Genomic DNA, 24,477 nt, shown 5'->3' with positions numbered 1-24,477 from the left:
TTCTTCTTATGTTTTATCCCAGCCAAGGGATTAACAGGAGGAGCAGCTCTGGGAGCATAGAGGCTTATTCAGTAACAATACCTGCGGTTGCTCAGTTACCGGGCCCTTGTCAGCTGTGCGACAGGACCTGTGGTGACGCACTTCTGGTTCCTTGCGGTCACGTCATCTATCCAGAAGTAAGAATTTCCACGGCGGTCTCCAGGTTTGTCCAGCCAGCATAGGACATCACCAACTCTCGCAGAGTGTCCTTGACCGGGGTTGTGCAAGGGTGCCCAACCCAAATAGGTGAGCTTCAAATCCACCATTACCACCAGGTGCCACACAGTGTGTCCCTTTTTCCACAAATTCTGACTTCATGTCATATTGTGAGTAAAAAACCTGCAGATGTGTCTTTTCTAGATAGTGTATTTAAACATCTGGTTTCAATTGTACCTCTCATGAAGCCCATCTGGTCTGGGTAGATAATATTCATTGAAAGAGGGCTAATCTGGATGGAATCATTTTCACAAACAATGTAATATTTACATTTTGGAGTGAGAAAAGTCTAGAGTTTACACATTGGGATCAATAACTGATATATAAGCGCATAAGAAGTCCCCTGAGAAAGAAAATCCCTAAGAGATTGCGTTGAAATTGGAGACAAGATGAGGAGAGAGACTCTAAAGGGTGCTTTACACGCTGCGACTTCGCTAACGATATATCGTTAGGGTCACGTCGTTAGTGACGCACATCTGGCGTCGTTAGCGACATCGCAGCGTGTGACAGCTAGGAGCTACGATCAACGATCGCAAAAGCATAAAAAATCATTGATCGTTGACACGTCGCTCCTTTTCATAATATCGTTGGTGGTGCATGCCGCTGGTTGTTTGTCGTTCCTGCAGCATCACACATCGCTATGTGTGACACCGCAGGAACGACGAACATCTCCTTACCTGCGTCCACCGGCAATGAGGAAAGAAGAGGGTGGGCGGGATATTCCGCCCGCTCATCTCCGCCCCTCCGCTTCTATTGGACAGCTGCCGTGTGAAAAAAAAAGAAAGGAGGCGGTTGGCCGGCCACAGCGACGTCACAGGGAAGGTAAGTCCGTGTGACGGGTGTAAGCGATGTTGTGCGCCATGGGCGGCGATTTGCCCGTGACGCACAACCGACGGGGGTGGGTATGCTCGCTAGCGATATCGATAGCAATATCGCAGCGTGTAAAGTGCCCTTAAGAAATGTTTATAGTAAGGCAAGGACAACCCACCTGGTCCTGGAACCCTCCCTGGTTAAGAATCCTTTATGTCTGCCCGTAGTTTCCCTTCAGTGAAGGGCAATTCAAGTGATTCTATGGCAAATTACAATAAAGTGGGCAAACCAGACTCTTGTATATACTTCCGGATGTGGAACTTAAAGTTGGCATTTAGCGTTGTAGAATTTGTTGAATCCACTGAATATAGAGAGGAGTAGAAGATTTTAAACGTGTTGGCATTATCGGGCAGTAGGTATTTACATCGTTGTGACTAGTATCCGATGGATGGAACATGGGTGTTTGTCCTTTTTACCCTTGAAGCCCTAGCTAATGGCTTGCCACTTTTATTACCAGTTCATTATAATGGTGACGATGTTTCGAAAAATCGGCTTTCGGGTCATGTAAGAGTGAAGAACTAAGAGATTCACGTTTATTTAGTAGGGACATTCTTATATTATCATAGGGGGAACGTTTGTGATCTTTCCAAATCACCAATCTGCCCCAACAGACAAGTTATCTCATGAGCATGTTCACATTTTATAAGGGCCTCATGTTTAATGAAAGTCCCCCTGACCATGCACTTATTTACTTATTTGTCAAACTTGTATGCCGCCTTTCTCCAAAGACTCGGAGCGGCTCACAACATGTAAATGCAAATTACAAGGCCTTTAACAAATAAAAACAGTTAACATAAAATCAAAATTTTACCTTAAAAATTATAAACCTCCCGACAGACATACCCCATTCATACCAATTATTAATGCAGTTATAAATTATTAGCCGTATCCGACACAACTTTATTAGATGTATCCGACACTAACGGTCCCAGGCCTGCTGGCATAGGTAAGTCTTGAGATCTTTACGGAAGGCCAATAAGGTAGTGGCATTACGAAGCTCTTGGGGGGAGATTATTCCAGAGGGTTGGAGCTACTATGGAGAAGGCTAACCCTGGGAGTCACCAGTCGACAACGAGTTATCGGCGGGACTTGGAGGATGCCTTCCTTATGGGCTTGGACTGGTCGCTGAGACACATGAGGTAAGAGACGATCTCTGAGGTATGCTGGTCCTATGGCATGTAGGGCTTTATAGGTGATCACCAACACTCTGAATTATATTCGGAGGCTAATTGGTAGCCAGTGCAGCTCGCAGAGTGTTGGCAAGATGTGGCAACGTCTATGAAGTCCCACAATGGCTCTTGTGGCTACATTATGGACTACCTGCAGTCTCTGATTACTTTTCAAGGGTAGCCCCATGTAGAGAGCGTTGCAGTAGTCGATCCTCGAAGTAATAAGGGCATGGGCAACTATGCGTAGAGCCTCACGATCCAAATAAGGGCGCAACTGGTGCACCAGGCGAACCTGGGCAAACGTGCCTCCCACACAATACAAGAGTCTGTTTCCTCGATAGAGTTAGCAGTGAAGTATGTGGCCAGAGAATTCTGTAAGTCTGACTTCATGATCGGATCATCGAGAAGAGACAAGTACCAGCGCCAGTAGCAATAGGCAATGTAATGGAGGCACCAACAACTGTGTGATCCAAGAAAAGATGATATTGGCCCTTTGGAGTAAAGTAACATCAGCTCCCGTACACGTCTTCTGAATTTCCGGTCATCGGCAGTGTGCCTAATGAAGCCAGGAAGCGTACACCCGGCTTCAAAGGCGCACTCACTGAAATGAACTGCGCGCATGCGCAAGATATCCAGGAGCTTGTGATCTAAAATATTCAATTGTGACAAATATGCAAAAAATAGAAGAAACTATGTGAGCGGCATCTCAATACCTTAAAATGTTACCAATCATTAAAAAAAACTTTCAAAACATTAATTTTTTATAATTATTCTTCCATAGGAAATCATTTTAGTAGCCATGTTAGATCACGGAGTCAGGCTACGGAGTGTCCATCTCCTTACTATAGTTTTGCATACTTGGAAAATTCCTCTCTAACAATATATACTAATATGATGTAATTGCTTCTCAGCAAGATCTGATAGGCATATATCGCAGAAGTAATTGGATCCTCAGCCCACTCCTTATCCACTACTCCAGGTACCGGAGTATGATTGGTGGCATAAGGTATAATAACCACCATTCGTTATGAACTTGTCAAAAATTTTGCAACTTTTCAGAGGTTTTTTTTTTACACGTTTTCTGGGCCATTGATGTGTTGTCTCGGGGCCAGAATGTTTTTGACAAATAACTTTAGTTTTGAGAGTCAGTCAAGTTAAACAAAGGAACAAAGTTAAACTGTTTTGGAGCATGGTAGGTCAATAAAATATAACTTTTAATTAGAGGTGAGCAGACATGGACTTGACTCGAACTTGAGCCCAGACACCAAATCCCATATAAGTCAATGGAGACCCAAACTTCTGTACCATAAAATGGCTGTAAAATGGTCATAGTAAAGGCTAGGGGACTGCAGAAGGAAGCAAAATAGGAGCAATTGCTCTGTAAACATGTGGATATGGAATAAATAAACAGCATGGGCTTCCCCATATTTTTGATAACCAGACAAGGTAAAGAAGACAGCTGAGAGCTGGTATTATCAGTCTGGGAAGGCCCATGGTTATTTGACCCCCTCCCAGCCTAAAAATATCAGTCCACGGCCGCTTTAGAAATGACACATCCATTAGATGAACCAATTCTGGCATTTCACCCAGCTCTTCCCAATTGCCCCAGTGCGATCGCAATCAGGGTAATACTTGTGGGGTTAATGTCAGCTATGAATTGACAGCTGGCATCAAGCCCAGGGGTCAGTAATGAATAGGCGCCTATCAGATCTTCTTGGTGTTGTTTGGTTAGTGGTGGCTCTTGCTTAATGGTGTTGCAGCCTCTGTGGCCTTTAGGGACACGTGTGGGTATATACTGACAGGCCATGTAACTTATGAATGTAATTAATTGCTCCAGAAATTTTTCCGGGCTTCATAGCAAAAGGGGTGAATACATATGCACATGGCAATTTTTATTTAGTCCTATAAATTTAATTTTTCCTTATATTTTTCTTACTTCACTTTCCCAACTTAAACTATTTAGTGCTGATGCATCACACACAAATCAGATTACAAAAATATTTAAACAGAGGTTGTAATGTAACAAAATAGGTAAAAAGAAAAGAGGGATCATTAGGTGAATACTTTTTGAAGTACTGTATATATACATTTATAAAGATATGTTATAGAGCTACTCATGAGACTACTCCCTACATGTCGTACACACGGCTCTGCTCCGTACACCTCGTACACACACGGCTCTGCTCCGTACACCTCGTACACACACTGCTCCGCTCCGTACACCTCGTACACACACCGGCTCCGCTCCGTACACCTCGTACACACACGGCTCCGCTCCGTACACCTCGTACACACACGGCTCCGCTCCGTACACCTCGTACACACACGGCTCCGCTCCGTACACCTCGTACACACACGGCTCCGCTCCGTACACCTCGTACACACACGGCTCCGCTCCGTACACCTCGTACACACACTGCTCCGCTCCGTACACCTCGTACACACACGGCTCCGCTCCGTACACCTCGTACACACACGGCTCCGCTCCGTACACCTCGTACACACACGGCTCTCCTCCGTACACCTCGTACACACACGGCTCCGCTCCGTACACCTCGTACACACACTGCTCCGCTCCGTACACCTCGTACACACACGGCTCCGCTCCGTACACCTTGTACACACACGGCTCCGCTCCGTACACCTCGTACACACACGGCTCCGCTCCGTACACCTCGTACACACACGGCTCCGCTCTGTACACCTCGTACACACACGGCTCTCCTCCGTACACCTCGTACACACACGGCTCTGCTCCGTACACCTTGTACACACACTGCTCTGCGCACCTCGTACACACACGGCTCTGCTCCGTACACCTCGTACACACACGGCTCCGCTCCGTACCTCGTACACATACGGCTCCGCTCCGTACACCTCGTACACACACGGCTCCGCTCCGTACACCTCGTACACACACGGCTCTGCTCCGTACACCTCGTACACACACGGCTCTGCTCCGTACACCTCGTACACACACGGCTCTGCTCCGTACACCTCGTACACACACGGCTCCGCTCCGTACACCTCGTACACACACGGCTCTGCTCCGTACACCTTGTACACACACTGCTCTGCGCACCTCGTACACACACGGCTCTACTCCGTACACCTCGTACACACACGGCTCCGCTCCGTACCTCGTACACATACGGCTCCGCTCCGTACACCTCGTACACACACGGCTCCGCTCCGTACACCTCGTACACACGTGGCTCTGCTCCGTACACCTCGTATACACACGGGTCCGCTCCGTACACCTCGTACACACACGGCTCCGCTCCGTACACCTTGTACACACACTGCTCCGCTCCGTACACCTCGTACTCACACTGCTCCGCTCCGTACACTTCGTACATACTCGGCTCCGCTCCGTACACCTTGTACACTCACAGCTCCGCTCTGTACACACACGGCTCCGCTCCGTACACCTCGTACACACACGGCTCCGCTCCGTACACCTCGTACACACACGGCTCCGCTCCGTACACCTCGTACACACACGGCTCCGCTCCGTACACCTCGTACACACACGGCTCCGCTCCGTACACCTCGTACACACACGGCTCTGCTCCGTACACCTCGTACACACATGGCTCTGCTCCGTACACCTCGTACACACACGGCTCCGCTCCGTACACACACGGCTCTGCTTTGTACATGTTGTACACACACGGCTCCGCTCCATCCACACTGTAAACCCCTCCTGACCCCACACATAAACTTGCCCTCATCCAGCACCATGACACCCAGCACAGCAGAGTCCTGCATACACTGAGGAGCTGATCATGTGACCCCTGACTCCTCCCCTCCATGTGACATCATCACAGGTCCTGTAAGCACAGAGCACCATATATCTGGTGTGCGGCTCTGAGGTGGAGGTATTTGTTGTTTTATCTTTCTTATATAGCGCTATTAATTCCACATCATGTTACAGACGTCATTGTTCGCATTGGGGCTCACAATATAAATTCCCTATCCGCATATCTTTGGAGTGTGGGAGGATCCCAGAGGAAACCCAGGCAGACACAGGGAAAACATACAAAGTCCTTGCAGATGTTCTCCTTGGTGGGGTTTGAACCCAGGACCCCAGTATAGACTGCAGTGCTAACCACTGAGCCACCGTATACTGCTAACCAATGAGCCATCGCTGCCATGTGGCGATTCCCCATAGTTATTTATCAGTTTTAGGTCTATTTTCCACCTGGTCCTTTACCAGTGAGGAAGGCTGCGGAGGATTGTACCTAGGCCCGCAGTATTGACGTACAATGTCACCTGTGTGTATGTGATACTAGGTATATCACCCCAGAGGGACTGGAAAACACAACAACGAATATCCCTGATAAGTAAAGTGCTCAGATAATAGGGATAAGACACATGAAATGGGAAAGGGAATCCCGGTGCTTGAATGCTATAACCCAGCAGCATTCACATCTGTACGACTAAATTACCTCCCTATCAAGCCCTGTATAATGTTATTCACTGAACTGAATGTATAAAAATGTATTTATAAGATCTGGTTTTCCTATGCTAGGTTGGGCCTAGACTAGTCGATGGTGCAGTCATTCCCCACACCATTCAGCTACCCTTTCCATGTTATCACGCTCCTATGGGTGTCATGATTTCAACGAGCCGGTGCTATTATCAGCTACTGGATCTCTCGTGCATGTGCGCAGCTCATTTCGATAGCGGCACTGTGCTTCTGAAGTCGGATGTATGCGTCCTGGCTTCAGAAAGGCGCACTGAGCGCAATCCGAAGAATAGCTTCTACAGACTTCTGCGGAAGCCACCAAGTACTCCAGGCAATCTCTCAGTAGAGTAGCAGCTGACCCCAGGGGATTAGGTAGGCACAACAGCAATGAGGTGCAGACTGGACGGCTGGTACTGGCAGGCAGGCTGGTACACCAGATAGGTGCTGGAATACAGCTACAGGTTAAAGGGAACCTGTCACCAGATTTGGCGACTATAAGCTGCGGCCACCACCAGTGGGCTCTTGTATACAGCATTCTAGAATACTGTATATAAAAGCATTGGCCACTGTGTAGAACGTAAAATTCCCTTTATAATGCTCGCCCAAAGGGCGTTGCGGTGCAGACTGGTTGGATGGGAGTCTACGTTCTCCTCTTTCGGCTATCTTTGTCCTTTTTCTTCTGAAGCCTGGGTGCATGACGCGTCCTACGTCATCCACACTAGCCGGCATTGAGGTCCTGCGCAAGCGTACTTTGATCTGCTCTGAGCAGGGCAGATCAAAGTATTGTAGTTCACCTGCACAGGACCTCAATGCCGGCTAGTGTGGATGACGTAGGACGCTTCATGCACTCAGACTTCAGAAGAAGGAGGACAAAGATGGCCGAAAGAGGAGGAGCCGGTACCAAAGAACGGAGACATCCATCCAACCAGTCTGCACCGCAATGGCCCTTAGGTGAGTATTATAAAAGTGATTTTTACGTTCTACATAGCGGCTGGTGCTCTTATATACAGCATGTTAGAATGCTGTATATAAGATCCCACTGATGGTGGCCGCAGCTTATAGTCGCCAAATCTGGTGACAGGTTTCCTTTAAGGGCACCAGATACGGACTTGACAACTAACAAACACGCATCTGATGGAACACATTGCTCAGGAACCTTCCATAGGGGGCAGATGCCTTAAATACCTAGTGCCTCTCAGCCACAGGCTGCCAGGTTAGGGCATGCTGGCCCGTTAAGAGTTGGAGGAACGCGTGCCCTAAGCGCTCTCCCAGGAGACTTGTGCTGCGTGTGCAGGCCCCTTAAGCTGACAGCAGTAATGAGTAGCAGCCACCACTGAGTGGCTGAGAAGGTGAGTCCGTCGGCATCCCTGCTGGAAGGAGAAAAGAGGGACAACACCGGGATGCCAGGGCCAGTGTTACAGTACCCCCCTTAAACTTCCTCTTTTCCAAGCCTGACAGGAATCTTTTCAGGAGATTAGGGGCATTAATATTTTCTTTAGGCTCCCACGACCTATCGTCAAGACAAAGAAACCCTTCCAATCCACTAGGACAAGGGTTTTACCTCTAATCTTTTTTTATGGCTAGTATATTTTTTTACCTCAGAGATGTGCTCTGAGGTGACTAGTAAGGGCAGGGTACCAGGATTCTTGAAGTAGTGGCTCAGGACAGGATACTTGAGGAGAGCCATGTGAAAGGAATTGGGGATAAGGAGACCAGAAGCTTAAGCTTTTAGGATATGGCATTAATTTGAAGATGTCGAACAAACCAATAAAGAGGGGCCCCAACTTGTAGGAAGACTTCATGAAGAGAACATATCTGGAAGTGGGCCATTCCTTGTTTCCAGGCCGGAACGAGGGAGGAGCCAGATGTCTCTTATCCACATTCTTTTTCATCCGTACTGAGAACCACTCCAGAGTGGCTTTGGTATCCGCCCAGATTTTGGAGAAATTCTTGGTGAGAGCATCGGTCGCAGAATTGCCAGAGGTGGTAGCCACAGGGAAAGGAATAATGGGCTGCTGTACATATACGATGTAAAATAGAGAATTCGCAGAGGACTTACATGATTGTTATAGGATAACTCAGCCCAAAAGTTTGATGCAATCGCTGTGGCAAAGTGGTACAGAAAATTTGTCAAAATTTGATTGACCCGCTCCACTTGGCCGTTGGACTGAGGATGATAGGCTGAAGAACAACTTGCAATTGCCCTCCAGAATGTTAATGTCAAATGAACACCTCTATCAGAAACTATATGGTGGGGTAGACTGTGAAGGTGGAAGAGATGCTGAATGAACTGCTCAGCGAGCACGGGAACAAAAGGAAGGGCAGACAAAGGAGTGAAGTGGGCCATTTTGGAGAATCGGTATACTACAACCCACATGATGGAGCACCCTGAGGACACCGGAAGGTCTGTGATAAAGTCCATAGCGATGTGCTGCTAGGGAGCAGAAGGCATGGGAAATGGTAGTAACCAACCTGATGGCAGCTGTTTGGGAGTCTCATTCCAGGTACACAAAGATCAGGCAGAAACCAAGTCCACAATGCCTTTACGCAGGAATGGCCACCAGTAATGTTGTGCGATGAGAAGAGCAGTTTTCGTCTGGCATAGCAGGCCAACTTAGATGAGTGACCGCACTGTACAACTAACTTCCTGTCAGTTTCTGCGATAAAGGTCTTTCCCAATGTACTGAAGACAGGCTTATTGGAGCTACTGTGAGTATTTTGGAGGGCTCGATGATTGGTTGAGGCTCCTCCTCTTGGTTGGCAGACAAAAAGGACATAGAGTGCGTGTTGCCTTGACATTCTTTTCTGCTGGCTTGAAGTGAAGAACAAAGTCGAAGCAGGCAAAGAATAGCATCCAATGAGCTTGGCGAGGGTGCAGCCTTTGTGTTGACTGCAGGTAGGCCAAGTTCTTGTGGTAGGTGTAGATGACAATAGGATGCACAGCCCCTCTAAATAGGTACTGCCAATCCTCCAAAGCCATCTTAATTGCCAACAACTCTCGGTCACCAATCGAGTATCTCATAGATCCTAGACCCCCATTCTTTGATATGAACACCGTGTGCAGAATTATTAGGCAAGTTGTATTTTAGAGGATTTTTTTTATTATTGATCAACAACTATGTTTTCAATCAACCCCAAAGACTCAATCAAAGCTTAATATTTTTGGAAGTTGGAGTGAAGTTTTTTTTAGATTTGGCTATCTTAGGAGGATATCTGTTTTTGCAGGTAACTATTACTGTGCAGAATTATTAGGCAACTTAATAAAAACCAAATATATTCCCATCTCACTTGTTTATTTTCACCAGGTAAACCAATATAACTGCACAAAATTTAGAAATAAACATTTATGACATGCAAAAACAAAACCCCCAAAAATTAGTGACTAATATTGCCACTTTTCTTTATGATGATGCTCAACAGGCTACCAACCATAGATTCTGTCAGTTGCTTGATCTGTTTACGATCAACATTCTGTGCAGCAGCCACCACAGCCTCCCAGACACTGTTCCGAGAGGTGTACAGTTTTCCCTCCCTGTAGATCTCACATTTTATGAGGGACCACAGGTTCTCTATGGGGTTCAGATCAGGTGAACAATAGGGCCATGTCATTATTTTTTCATCTTTTAGACATTTACTGGCCAGCCACGCTGTGGAGTAGTTGGATGCATGGGATGGAGCATTGTCCTGCATGAAAATCATGTTTTTCTTGAACGATACCTACTTCTTCCTGTACCACTGCTTAAAGAAGTTGTCTTCCAGAAACTGGCAGTAGGTCTGGGAGTTGAGCTTCACTCCATCCTCAACCCAAAAAGGTTCCACAAGTTCATCTTTGATGATACCAGCCCATATCAGTACCCCACCTCCACTTTTCTGGCATCTAAGTTGGACTGAAGCTCTCTGCCCTTTACTGATCAGCCATTGGCCCATCCATCTGGGCCATTAAGAGTCACTCTCATTTCATCAGTCCATAAAACCTTTGAAAAATCAGTCTTAAGATATTTCTTGGCACAGTCTTGACGATTTTTCTTATGTTTCTTGTTCAAAGGTGGTCGTTTTTCAGCCTTCCTTACCTTGGCTATGTCCCTGAGTATGGCACACCTTGTGATTTTTGATACTCCAGTAACGTTGCAGCTCTGAAATATGGCCAAACTGGTGGCAAATGGCATCTTGGCAGCTTCACTCTTGATTTTCCTCAATTCATGGGCAGTTATTTTACGCCTTTTTTGCCCAACACACTTCTTGCGACCCTGTTGGCTATTTGCCATGAAACGTTTGATTGTTCGGTGACCACGCTTTAAAAGTTTGGTAATTTCAAGACTGCTGCATCCCTCTGCAAGACATCTCACAATTTTGGACTTTTCAGAGCCCGTCAAATCTCTCTTCTGACCCATTTTTGCCAAAGGAAAGGAAGCTGCCTAATAATTAAGCACACCTTATATAGGGTGTTGATGTCATTACATCACACCCCTCCTTATTACACAGATGCACATTACCTGATTTACTTAATTGGTAGTTGGCTCTCAAGCCTATGGAGTAGGACAACATGTAGAAAAAGTATCATGTGATCAAAATACTCATTTGCCTAATAATTCTGCACACAGTGTACAAGTCTAACTCCATTTATGACAGAGACCTATTAACCTATTTAAGGGCCCTATGTTCTGGAACAAACCCAAAAGTGACAGCTTAAAAACCGCACCCATAAAAGTATACAAAACAACAATCAGGAACTTTGTTAATCTTTCATTAGCTACACAGGAATTAACTCAACTTTATTTTTCCACTAAAATGTTGACTTCAAACCAAAGTTTTAATTTTGATAAGCGTATATGGACACCATAATTTGTTGCAATTTCTCTCGAATACTACAATACTCCAGATGTGGTCTAAAACTATTGTTTGGACATTCAGCAAGGTTTGCAAAGGAAGAACTGAATAGATTGCAGACTCCATGTCGCATTTGATGAGCTCCTTACATATACAAATAGCAGACTTGATCTGTCATGCGATGTTCTGCTGTGCACTTGCTGGGTGTCATGGCGGTGTTAGACTCTGTGCACACTGCAGAGTCTGACAGGCAACCTGATGTCTCTTAGTTGTTCAGCCAGAGTCGGCGTCGGCTGTTTTTTGCTCACTGGTTATCAGGAGTTATCCCCTGCTGGCTTGTGAACTGCTGCTAGGAGCTCAAGTTGCTAATGATCACGCACAGCTGCTTCCACCCTTTATAAGGTGCTGATTCCGCTTCCTCATCGCCGATAATAGCTCCAGCGATTCCAGTCTTGGCATGTGATTCAGTTACTGTTGATCTGTTGTATGATATCTGGTGTGGAAATATCTCTGTTGTCAGTTTATTTCCTATCTGTATGTTATTTCTTCCTGTGCACATGTTGTCTCTCCCCTGTGTGTGGTTGCAGTGTGTATGTGTTTTGGTTCTCCGCCGGTTTGCATTATTTATGGGGTTTGTTACTTTGGTCATGGCCCTCCCAAGGGGTGGGGAAGAGGGGGTGTTAGACTAGGGTACAAACAGAAGTTAGGGTCACGCTGGCAGTCCAGACCTTACTACTATTGAGCATACCTCTGGGATAAGGGACAGTGCAGGGTCCCCAGTCTGAGGGCCAGTCTACGTTCAGTTACCAATCATTCCCATGACAGACTCTTTCTCCACTCCCCCCAAAATGACCTGATATCAGAAACTTCATCCTTTGATGAGTTTATCAAGAAGTGTGTTTAGCAATTCGACTCCACAGGTGTTTCATCACAGAATTTTATAACATTGGGTAACAAAAACAAAAAATTACATTTTCTCCACTAAGATGTTTTAGCCCCAAATATCTTCATATTCACAAAGGGATAGTAAGGGAAATTGATCCCAAAATGGGTTATGCAATTTCTCCCATACCAGATAGTTATATTATTTTTTTATTATGCTTTGCTTATATAAAGAAACTCACCAAAAAGTAGCCAAGACATATGATGTATGCGCACACACAGAATGTGGTGAGCCTTCCTCATTAACCCCTTCACGACCATGGATGGAAAGATCCGTCCTTCTGCCCTGGGCCTTAACGACCAAGGACGGATCTTTCCGTCATGGCGGAATCGCGGCACCGGAGCCTCCGGTGACTGCAATATGTTAACAAAAACCGCAGATTCGGGGAGGAGGGGACCTGTTCCTGACCTTAGGAGGGGTGGTGCCTCCTCCCCGGACCTACGGAGGCTGTGATTGGCTGACAAACGCCGCTCAACCAATCACAGCCACTGTAATGTTCCAGCCATTTAAAATGACTGAAACATTGAAATCCAGCTGTAGCACTGGACATTGGCTGGAGCTGGGTGACCTCACTGGATCACCCTCCCCCAGCTCCAATGCTCTGATTGGAGAGATCGGCCTTGTGACCGATTTCTCCAATCACAGTGGAGCTGTTGCCGGTGACCGCCCCCATCAGCTTCACTTGTCGCTGCAGCACGCCAGCACACTGAGCACAGTGAGTGTACACAGTGCAATGGCAGGGCGACAAGCTCCGGTCCCATGCTGTTATGGACCGGAGCATGGGACCCGGAAGTTGCCGCGCTGCCATTGCACTGTACGAAAAGCGTCCCGATCCGCCGCTGCCGCTGCCCTCTGCGATCTGCCACCTGTCTCCCCGATCTCCTGCCCGCACCCTCACCCCCACACCTCCCGATCCGCTGCCTCCGCCGCCCTCCATCTGCCACAGTGCCACCGCTCCCCCCAATCTGCTGCCCGGCCCCTCACCTCCGTGCAGCAGATCGGAGGGAGCGGTGGCACTATGACAGATGGAGGAGGACAGGGATCGTGCACCCTGTCCTCCTCCATCTGTCAGTGCCACCGCTCCCTCCGATCTGCTGCCCGGCCCCTCCCCCTCGTGATCGGTGCCCGCCCCCTCCCCTCCGTGATGTGCTGCTCGCCCCCTCCCCTCCCCTCCGTGATGTGCTGCTCGCCCCCTCCCCTCCGTGATGTGCTGCTCGCCCCCTCCCCTCCCCTCCGTGATGTGCTGCTCGCCCCCTCCCCTCCCCTCCGTGATGTGCTGCTCGCCCCCTCCCCTCCGTGATGTGCTGCTCGCCCCCTCCCCTCCGTGATGTGCTGCTCGCCCCCTCCCCTCCGTGATGTGCTGCTCGCCCCCTCCCCTCCCCTCCGTGATGTGCTGCTCGCCCCCTTCCCTCCCCTCCGTGATGTGCTGCTCGCCCCCTCCCCTCCCCTCCGTGATGTGCTGCTCGCCCCCTCCCCTCCCCTCCGTGATGTGCTGCTCGCCCCCTCCCCTCCCCTCCGTGATGTGCTGCTCGCCCCCTCCCCTCCGTGATGTGCTGCTCGCCCCCTCCCCTCCGTGATGTGCTGCTCGCCCCCTCCCCTCCGTGATGTGCTGCTCGCCCCCTCCCCTCCGTGATGTGCTGCTCGCCCCCTCCCCTACGTGATGTGCTGCACGCTCCCCCCACCTCTCACCCCCGTGGTCAGCTACCCGCCCCCTCCCCTGTCACCGCCGTGATGTGCGCTCCCTCCCCTGTCACCGCCGTGATGTGCGCTCCCTCCCCTGTCACCGCCGTGATGTGCGCTCCCTCCCCTGTCACCGCCGTGATGTGCGCTCCCTCCCCTGTCACCGCCGTGATGTGCGCTCCCTCCCCTGTCACCGCCGTGATGTGCGCTCCCTCCCCTGTCACCGCCGTGATGTGCGCTCCCTCCCCTGTCACCGCCGTGATGTGCGCTCCCTCCCCTGTCACCGCCGTGATGTGCGCTCCCTCCCCTGTCACCGCCGTGATGTGCGCTCCCTCCCCTGTCACCGCCGTGATGTGCGCTCCCTCCCCTGTCACCGCCGTGATGTGCGCTCCCTCCCCTGTCACCGCCGTGATGTGCGCTCCCTCCCCTGTCACCGCCGTGATGTGCGCTCCCTCCCCTGTCACCGCCGTGATGTGCGCTCCCTCCCCTGTCACCGCCGTGATGTGCGCTCCCTCCCCTGTCACCGCCGTGATGTGCGCTCCCTCCCCTGTCACCGCCGTGATGTGCGCTCCCTCCCCTGTCACCGCCGTGATGTGCGCTCCCTCCCCTGTCACCGCCGTGATGTGCGCTCCCTCCCCTGTCACCGCCGTGATGTGCGCTCCCTCCGCTGTCACCGCCGTGATGTGCGCTCCCTCCCCTGTCACCGCCGTGATGTGCGCTCCCTCCCCTGTCACCGCCGTGATGTGCGCTCCCTCCCCTGTCACCGCCGTGATGTGCGCTCCCTCCCCTGTCACCGCCGTGATGTGCGCTCCCTCCCCTGTCACCGCCGTGATGTGCGCTCCCTCCCCTGTCACCGCCGTGATGTGCGCTCCCTCCCGTCACCGCCGTGATGTGCGCTCCCTCCCCTGTCACCGCCATGATGTGCGCTCCCTCCCCTGTCACCGCCGTGATCTGTGCTCCCTCCCCTGTCACCCCCGTGATCTGTGCTCCCTCACCTGTCACCCCCGTGATCTGTGCTCCCTCCCCTGTCACCCCCGTGATCTGCTGTCCACTCTCCCTCCACCTCTCACCCCCGTGATCTGCGCTCTGCTCACCTGTCTCCCCCGTGATCTGCGCGCTCTCACCTCTCACCCCCGTGATCTGTGCTCCCTCAGCTGTCACCCCGTGATCTGTGCTCCCTCACCTGTCACCCCAGTGATCTGCTGTCCGCTCTCCCTCACCTCTCACCCCCGTGATCTGTGCTCTGCTCACCTGTCTCCTCCGTGATCTGTGCTCTGCTCACCTGTCTCCTCCGTGATCTGCGCTGCGCTCCCTCCCCCACCTCTCACCCTCCCCGATCTGCTGCCTCCTTCATCTCCTGTGATCCAGCTGCCTAGATCCATCCTGTAGGGTAACTATCCCCAATCTCACCTCCCACTCCCCTTCCCACCCATCCCTCCCAACCCGCTCCCTCCCCCCATCCTCTGCCGCTACTGCATCCACTGCGCCCTCTCCCATCCGCCCCCACCCTATCCCAGCCGCCGTCTCACAATCACAGATGCTCCCTTTAGATGCCGCTGCCCCCCCATCTGCTGCCGCCCCATCTGCCGTCCCCTCCCCCGCCATCTTCCGCTGGTTTTTTTTTTCTATGCCATGGGGGTCTAGTTTCCAAAATGGGGTCACATGTGGGGGAGCTCCACTGTTTCGGCACCTCAGGGGGTCTCCAAACAGCATGGAATACGCTAATTATCCCAGACAATTTTGCGTTTGAAACGTCAAATGACGCTTCTTGCCTTCCGAGCCCTGCTGTGCGCCCAAACATTTGAGTTCCACCACATATGAGGTATCTGCGTACTCAGGAGAAATTGCACAATACATTTTATGGTGCAATTTTTCCTGATACCCTTGTGAAAAAAAAGCTACCTGGTTGAAGTAACAATTTTGTGGTAAAAAAGTTTTTTTTTATTTTCACGGCTCAACTCTATTAACTTTTGTGAAGCCCCCAGAGGCTCAAAGTGCTCAATAAACATCTAGATAAATTCCATGAGGGGTCTAGTTTCCAAAATGGGGTCACATGTGGGGGAGCTCCACTGTTTCGGCACCTCAGGGGCTCTCCAAACGCAACATGGTGCGGCTAACGATTCCAGCTAATTTTCTGTTCAAAAAAGTCAAATGGCGCTCCTTCCCTTCCGAGTCCTGCCGTGCGCCCAAACAGTGGTTTTTCGCCACATGAGGTATCTGCGTGTTCAGTAGAAATTGCCCAACAAATTTTGGGGGTTCATTTAATCCTTCTACCCTTGTGAATATGCAATATTTGAGGCTAAATTAACATTTTTGTTGCAAAAAGTAAAATGTTCATTTTTTCCTTCCACATTGCTTTAGTTACTGTGAAGCACCTGAAGGGTTAATAACCTTCTTGAATGTGGTTTTGAGTAGCCTGAGGGGTGCCGTTTTTGGAATGGTGTCACTTTTGGGTGTTCTCTGTCATGTAGACCTTTCAAAATTGCTTCAAATGTGATGTGGTCCCTAAAAAAAGTGGCTTTGTAAATTTTGTTGTAAAAATGAGAAATTGCTCATAAACTTTGAACCCCTATAACTTCCTTAAATTTTTATTTTTTTTTCCCAAAATTGTTCTGATGTAAAATAGACATGTGGGAAATGTTATTTATTAATTATTTTGTGTCATATGTCTCGTTGGTTTTAGAGCATAAAAATTCAAAGTTTGAAAATTACAAAATTTTCGCGAAATTTCCGTTTTTTTCACAAAGAAATGCAAAAAATATCGGCCTAAATTTACCACTAACATGAAGCCCAATATGTCACGAAAAAACAATCTCAGAATCACCGGGATCCGCTGAAGCGTTCCAGAGTTATAACCTCATAAAGTGACACTGGTCAGAATTGCAAAAAATGGCCGGGTCTTTAGGGTCAAAATAGGCTTGGGGCTGAAGGGGTTAAGGTGGCTGCAGCCAAGGTGCAAGATGCTGATGTCACAGCCACTCAACCTCCACACTAGGGGGGAGGGGAGCGGCTGCTTAGCATAAGACATGCACACTCCTAAGGGTTGCACTGGAGCCCATCATATAATGAGTGAAATACACAGTGTCTGAACTGTAACCTACAAATGACGCCAAAAACCTATATATAAGTGCATCTCACACGGATACGCGAGATGCACAGTGTCTGAACTGTAGCCTATAAATGACGCACAACACCAGGTCAGGCGGGTCAGTTAGTACCATATGAGTGCATAACACATGTTTTGGCTCCTTTTTGGTGATTTTTTTTTTGATAGTTCTATGTGGTTTTTCTAACTAATTTAGTGTAAGGACTCGCAAGTGTGAGAATCCTTGACGAACGGATTGCGAGCTTACATATTTTGGGCCAAAATATAAACTAATATCTCACTATTTGAGGTATGGCACATTTTATCGATTTTTGCAGGATGTGTGTGGACCTTTTGAATTCAGGTGGTTAAATGGTGAGCCTGTCATGTGTTATGCACTCATAGAGTGCTTACTGACCCACCTGACCTGGTATTGTGTGTCACTTATAGGCTATAGTTCAGACGCTGTGCATCTCGCGTATTTGTGTGAGATGCACTTATATATAGTGCTGTTTAGCCCGCCTGACCTAGGTTTTTGGCGTCATTTGTGGGTTACAGTTCAGACACTGTGCTTTTCACTCATTATATGATGGGCTCCCAGTGCAAGCCTTATGAGTGCGCATGTCTTATGCTAAGCAGCCGCCCCTCCCCTCTAGTGTGGCGGTTGTGTGGCTGTATCATGCACCTGGGCTGCAGACATCTTTATGAGGAAGGCTCACCACATTCTGTGTGTGCACACATACATCATCTGTCTTGGCTCCTTTTTGGTGAGTTTTTTTGATAGTTCTATGTGGTTTTTCTAACTACTTTGCTTATATATGGCCATTATATTTCACTGTCCTCATTGGGGTTCCAGTCTAAATTTCCTATCTCTATGGCTTTGGATTGGTCCAAAAGTACTTTGGGGCACAAGGATGGGCTTGGAAGAGAATTGCTTTTTGGCTTTTAGAGTGCAGCATTTACTGGAATAATTTGTGAGCACCATTTGCAGAGCTGCTGAAGGGTCAATAGGCTCAAACTGACCAACCATTAGACTGGAAAATCCCCAGGTAGGCCATGGTGAGCGTCGTAATGATGCCTGTGCTATTTTCAGTTGAATGTGCATCCTCATCAACAGTTTAAATTTATTGCAGAATAGAGATCCACAGGCTCTCTGCACCACAGTAGATATATAAACCATTGGTCTATCAGTGCATTCAGTGTGGCAGAACATTCTTCAGACAACTATTAACACCTCCTTCCTGAGGCCTGTTTTCACATTTCTGACCAAGCCAATTTTGTAATTGAATTTGAATTATTTGTGACTCTTATGATTCCAACTTATAGCACATAGGTATACTATATGTGGTTGTTATATACATACATATATATATATATATATATATATATATATATACATATTTTTTATATATATATATATATATATATATATATATATATATATATGTGTGCGGTGATCTATCACATTATTGCTATATACCAGCATAACATAACCTCTGTAATGATTATGTATTTTACATGGTATTATTTGTCTCTTTACACTGGCTCTTCTTCTTTCTATTTTAGATTCCTCAAATATTGGATACTAATAACTGATCTATATAATTTTCTTGATCTGTCAAGGATGGATAAGGACAGGGTCAAGATGGCGGAGAGGATATTACACCTCACCCTAGAGATCCTCTTCCGGCTTACTGGAGAGGTGAGAGATTCTGATGACGTCACATTACATCATTCTTATCTATGGGAATAACAGATGGACAGAACTGGAGAGGTGAGGACTCTGGAAATGTCTGGAGTGAGATTTATTACTGTGTCTCTCCATAACCAGGATTACACAGTAGTGAAGAAGACCTCTAGTGAGCGCTGTCAGGCCCCTGTGTCTGAGGGATGGGGAAGACCCCTGAGCCCAATCACGGGCCCTCCACCTCACCCCCCGATACATGAGGACATCAATGACCAGAAGATCCTGGAACTCACCTACAAGATGATTGAGCTGCTGACTGGAGAGGTGACACTGCTGGGAATGGTGGGACATTATACAGTAACGCTATGAAGGGATCGGGGGGTGACAGTATCATTGTATGTGTCAGGTTCCTATAAGGTGTCAGGACGTCACCGTCTATTTCTCCATGGAGGAGTGGGAGTATTTAGAAGGACACAAAGATCTGTACAAGGACGTCATGATGGAGGTTCCCCAGCCCCTCACATCACCAGGTAATAGACAGGACTAAATACACACTGCCTATAATTATCTGTATGTAAGGAATGAATTCAGTCCCTGTATGTGTTTCCTCCAGTTCTATCCAGTAAGAGGACAACACCAGAGAGATGTCCCCGTCCTCTTCTCCCACAGGACTGTAAACAAGAAGATCCCGATGTTCCTCAGGATCATCAGGTAGATGGAGAGAAGGTGCCATGAAATCCCCCTATGATGTGTAGACGGCTGTGAAGGTCTTGTGCTCAGTCTTGTTTTATCCACCAGTATTATATGTTTTATACTTGTGTAATGAGAGCGGTGGAGATTAGAACTGATCATAGGTGTGACTTCTTCATCTGTCTGACTTTTACAATATTTGTTTCAGGGGGAAGATCTGCCCCATATTAATACTACAGAGACATATGTGAGGGGTGATGAGCGGAGTAAAGAGGAGATTCCTACAGATAACCGCCCAGGTGAGCAGTGACCACTAAATGCAGAGAAGTCACAGATTTTTCTCAGTCTCTGGCTGTGGCTGCTTTATCAGTGGTGTAGGGCTACCATATCCTAATCATATGATCACCACTTAAGCTGGGTTCACACATAGCGACAACGACGTCGCTGTTACGTCACCATTTTCTGTGACGCAACAGCGACCTTGTAAGTCGCTGTTATGATCGCTGCTTAGCTGTCAAACACAGCAGACGCAGCAGCGTTCATAACGACACGCGTCGCTGTGCTACATGTGCAGAGAGCAGGGAGCCACGCACACTGCTTAGCGCTGGCTCCCTGCACTCCTAGCTACAGTACACATCGGGTTAATTACCCGATGTGTACTGCAGCTACATGTGCAGAGAGCAGGGAGCCGCGCACACTGCTTAGCTCTGGCTCCCTGCACTCCTAGCTACAGTACACATCGGGTTAATTACCCGATGTGTACTGCAGCTACATGTGCAGGGAGCCGCGCACACTGCTTAGCGCTGGCTCCCTGCACTCCCAGCTACAGTACACATCGGGTTAATTACCCGATGTGTACTGCAGCTACATGTGCAGAGAGCAGGGAGCCGCGCACACTGCTTAGCGCTGGCTCCGTGCACTCCCAGCTACAGTACACATCGGGTTAATTACCTGATGTGTACTGCAGCTACATGTGCAGAGAGCATGTGCACTGACAGCTAGAGCGGCGGACTCTGGTAACGAAGGTAAATATCGGGTAACCAGGGAAAGGTCTTCCCTTGGTTACCCGATGTTTACCCTGGTTACAGCTTACCACAGCCGGCTCCTGCTCACTGCTCGCTTCATTTCGTCGCTCTCTCGCTGTCACACACAGCGATGTGTGCTTCACAGCGGGAGAGCGACGACCAAAAAATGAAGCTGGACATTCAGCAACGACCGGCGACCTCACAGCAGGGGCCAGGTCGTTGCTGGATGTCACACACAGCGACAGCGACGGGACATCGCTGCAACGTCACAGAAAATGGTGACGTAGCAGCGACGTTGTCGTCGTCGCTGTGTGGGACACCACCCTTAGTGTACCAGAAATACAAGAAGGACTTGTGTAATAAGATTATAAGTCCACACTTTCAGTTTGTCAGTGAGTTAAATCTAATAGTCACTGCTCCGTGCTCATTCTCCTGGATCTCTCTGCTGCATTCAACACTGTAGTACCAGCTCCTCCTCACTATGCTCCTCTATCAATCTTCAAAACACCATTCTCTTTTGGTTCTCCTCCTACCTCTTTGACCGCTCCTTTACTTTATCATTTGTCAGCTTATCTTATTCTCCTTTTATTATCGGAGTTATTCAGGGCTCAGCAATAAGCCCGCTCCTTGTCTCCATATATAATACTCCTATTGAAAAAACCATCAGCATGTATGAATTCCAGTACCATATTTATGCTGATGACACCCAATTATACATATCTTCTCCCGTAATCACTCCCACCTTCAATAAAATTCCAAGGATTGTCTGTCTGCTGTCTCTCAAACATTATGTCCTCTCTCTATCTGATACTGAATCTGTCCAAAACTGAACTCCTCATGTTATCCCCTTCTACTAAAAACCTCTTACTCTTGCTCTTATTCTTTCTTATGGACTACTGCAACTCTCTATTGATTGGTCTCCCTCTAGCTAAACTTTCTCATTTCCATTCATACCCAAATTTGGCAGCCAAGGGCGTATTTCTGTCCAGCCTCTACACCGATGCCTCCACTTTGTACCAGTCATTGCACTGGTAACCCATGCGCTACAGAGTACAATATAAACTTCTATCTCACCCACAAAGCTTTCTACAGTTCTTCTACATCTACTCCTCGATCGAGGTCTAACACCGGATTTGTGCTTTCCATTTTGTAACTGATCTAAGATTAACATCATTCTGTCTTCAAAAAATGTTTTACGTGCTGCACCAGTTTTCTGGAATTCACTACCCTAGACTATCTGATTAATACTTGGCTCCCCACATTTTAAGTGTGCAGTAGCGTCTCCTTAGACAGGCCTATCACCTCATTTCACTAATCTAATTTTACTCTGTACCCCTTTTACTCAGAATCTGGTCCCTCCTATATAACTGTCTCACATCCTTCATGCACCTGATAGCACTCGGTAACTGTACTTAGCCAGATCTTGGCTGATGACCGGATTATACAGCTTTATATGATGCTTGGACTATACATAACCAGCTCTGTTATCCATTGTGTACTTCCTATTTCCTTATAGATTATAACTAGTTTTCAGGCTGTAGAAATCCTCGTAAGTGCTCAAGAGTGTTTACCCCAAGTGTAGATATTAGCGTTTAAACCTTCTAAGCTTGCTTTAAACAAAGGATAGATCTTGCTATTAAGATGTGTGGACTCAGAGCTCTGGAATCCATTACATCCAATTATAGTTTAATTTGCCACTGACACAACTGACTCATCCAGCAAACAAAACCAGGACAGGAATAAGCTTTCTGCACAAAGGTGGTGCTCAATGCGGCCTTGTACAGTTTATTTGTCATGAGTCTGTCAGGACCTGATGTGATCTTTGGGCAATCTAAGATCAGAAGTTCACAACGTATTGTTGTTCGCAGATCCGCTTTAGTGTCCTCTTGTCTTTTATCCAAGTTATATTGTATTTTATTCCATCCGGTACTGAAGGGTTTAAGTTTCATTTCTATCTTACTGTGATCTAACAAGTAGTTGCAAACTCAGCTGCAGTCACTCCCTTCTGCTTCAAATTTCCGCTCCTCACTTCACCCGATGCCAGCTATAGCTCATACCTATGCTGTTCAGTTTGAATGAGATAGTCTCTGTTTGATGAGTCTTTCCCCATATGTTTGTCTTTTCTCCCTCATGTTGTTTTATTGCAGTGGCAAGACTAGCATCTCTCTGGCCTTCACTAGTCAGGATAACTTCAGGGCCAGCGAGGGTGCAGGCACGTGACGGCACACGTAGGGAAAGATCCTGTCTGGAGACTTTAGGTAGTGCAGGGAATAGCCTCTGGTGAGGGATAGGAGGTGACCCTGCTCCCCTCTCCCTAGTGTCAGGGCCTTCCGTTGTATTATTACCCTGGTGATCCCTCTGTTTTCAGCCGCTTACCTGGAGTCCTCTTGTACCTGTAGCTCATACCTATGCTGTCCACTGTGAAGGAGCCAGTCTCTATTACTTGTGTCTATCTCCACCTGTTTGTCTTTTCTGCCTCAGGTTTCCTTATTGCACTGGCGAAACTAGTGTCTCTCTGGCCTTCACTAATCAGGATAAGTACAGGTCCAGCGAGGGCCTAGGCACATGATGGCAAAGGACCCTTCTAGAGACTTTAGTGATTGCAAATATTAGCCTGAGGTGAGGGTTAGGAGGTGACCCCGCTTCTCTCTCCTTAGTGCAAGGACCTTTCATTGTATTGCTACTCTGGTGTTCCCTGTGTTTTCAGCCACTCACCTGGAGTCCTCTTGTACCTGGCGTGGCATCTGAAGTCACATGCCACATTCTTCACATCTGAAGTCACAGTGACATTATTCAATAATTATTACAGGGAAGAAAATAGACACCTCTAACCGTATGTTGCAAATCCATTTTTTAATCAAAAGCCAATATTACATGACAAAAGGAAGGACAATTCATAAAAGGCTTTTTCTTTTATCGAACAATTTTGTTTTAACTCCCTTTACGATTCTGCACTGAGTACTAAACTATTGAAAGATGAAATCTATGAAGATTAAAAAAAAACTGCAATAGAAAAGCAGGAGCCTTACAATTATATTCTTATGCTAGTTTTAATAGTGTTACCATTTTTTTCAGTATTGACTTAAAAGTATCACTTTGTGCAGCTCCTGGGCTACATTCTATGAAGGTGCACCTTGTTCCTAACTTCCTTTGCAAAACCCAGAATTAACTTTATAAAATCTGACCACCACGTATGCAAATTACCTGTTCCTGGCAGATGGGTGTGCTCTTTTTCGGCTCTTGCCCCCTCTTCTGCCGTTGTTTGCTGTCCTCCTTTGATGCTGTCCTCATTCACGTAGCTGGGCTGAATCTGCGCAGTCATTTCCACTTCGCTCTGCCCCATTGTGGGGAGAGCCGAAAACCGATGCGCTTGCACGAGCCCATGAGCTCTCTGTGCAGACACAAGACTGTGAGCGAGCTGGTGACAGGTTCCCTTAAAGATCCACTGTAAGATTCTGATCTGTTTTTATCACTGCCTTAGTTAAAAAGAACATTTTGCTGCAAGCCTTGTATTTTGTATCTATCTATGTTACATTTTAGTTGACATTATTCAAAAATAATTAAAAATATATGTTTTATTCTTGGTAGATGATCGTCCCAGGAGCTCAGAGAGACCTTGGATATCCTTAGATTGTAAAGCAGATGATTGTGGTATCACACAATATGCGTGTGAAGAACATGCGATAATTCCAAATATACCTCTTCACAGCAAAGATCTGTTATCTGATCCTTCTAATCAGGTCTTATCTTCTGATTCATCACAGAATCTTAAGAA

At 47.6% G+C, this 24,477-nt stretch overlaps 2 protein-coding genes across 2 annotated transcripts in view; both read left to right on the top strand.

The window, feature by feature from the left end:
* LOC142312401 (uncharacterized) overlaps positions 1-24,477 on the top strand; it is a 40,319-nt gene that overhangs the window by 14,340 nt on the left and 1,502 nt on the right. The window lies entirely within an intron of this gene.
* On the top strand, positions 18,872-24,474 carry LOC142310580 (gastrula zinc finger protein XlCGF66.1-like). Its single transcript, XM_075348098.1, has 5 exons — positions 18,872-19,002; positions 19,132-19,311; positions 19,394-19,517; positions 24,291-24,353; positions 24,467-24,474. The coding sequence occupies exons 1-5, from the start codon at positions 18,925-18,927 to the stop codon at positions 24,472-24,474; spliced, it is 453 nt and encodes a 150-aa protein (XP_075204213.1). The 5' UTR covers positions 18,872-18,924.

The sequence above is a fragment of the Anomaloglossus baeobatrachus genome, chromosome 5, assembly GCF_048569485.1.
Source record: "Anomaloglossus baeobatrachus isolate aAnoBae1 chromosome 5, aAnoBae1.hap1, whole genome shotgun sequence".
Classification (NCBI taxonomy): Eukaryota; Metazoa; Chordata; class Amphibia; order Anura; family Aromobatidae; genus Anomaloglossus; species Anomaloglossus baeobatrachus.
The sequence above is the reverse complement of the archived record's forward strand: the minus strand, read 5'-3'. Positions and strand labels throughout refer to the sequence as shown.

Excerpts from the sequence above, each read along its gene's own strand:
- LOC142310580 (XM_075348098.1), top strand. The coding sequence starts at position 18,925 with ATGGATAAGGACAGGGTCAAGATGGCGGAGAGGATATTACACCTCACC. Across the intron at positions 19,312-19,393 it reads TTGAGCTGCTGACTGGAGAG|GTTCCTATAAGGTGTCAGGA; the intron begins GTGACACTGCTG and ends TGTATGTGTCAG. Across the intron at positions 19,518-24,290 it reads CCAGCCCCTCACATCACCAG|ATGATCGTCCCAGGAGCTCA; the intron begins GTAATAGACAGG and ends TATTCTTGGTAG.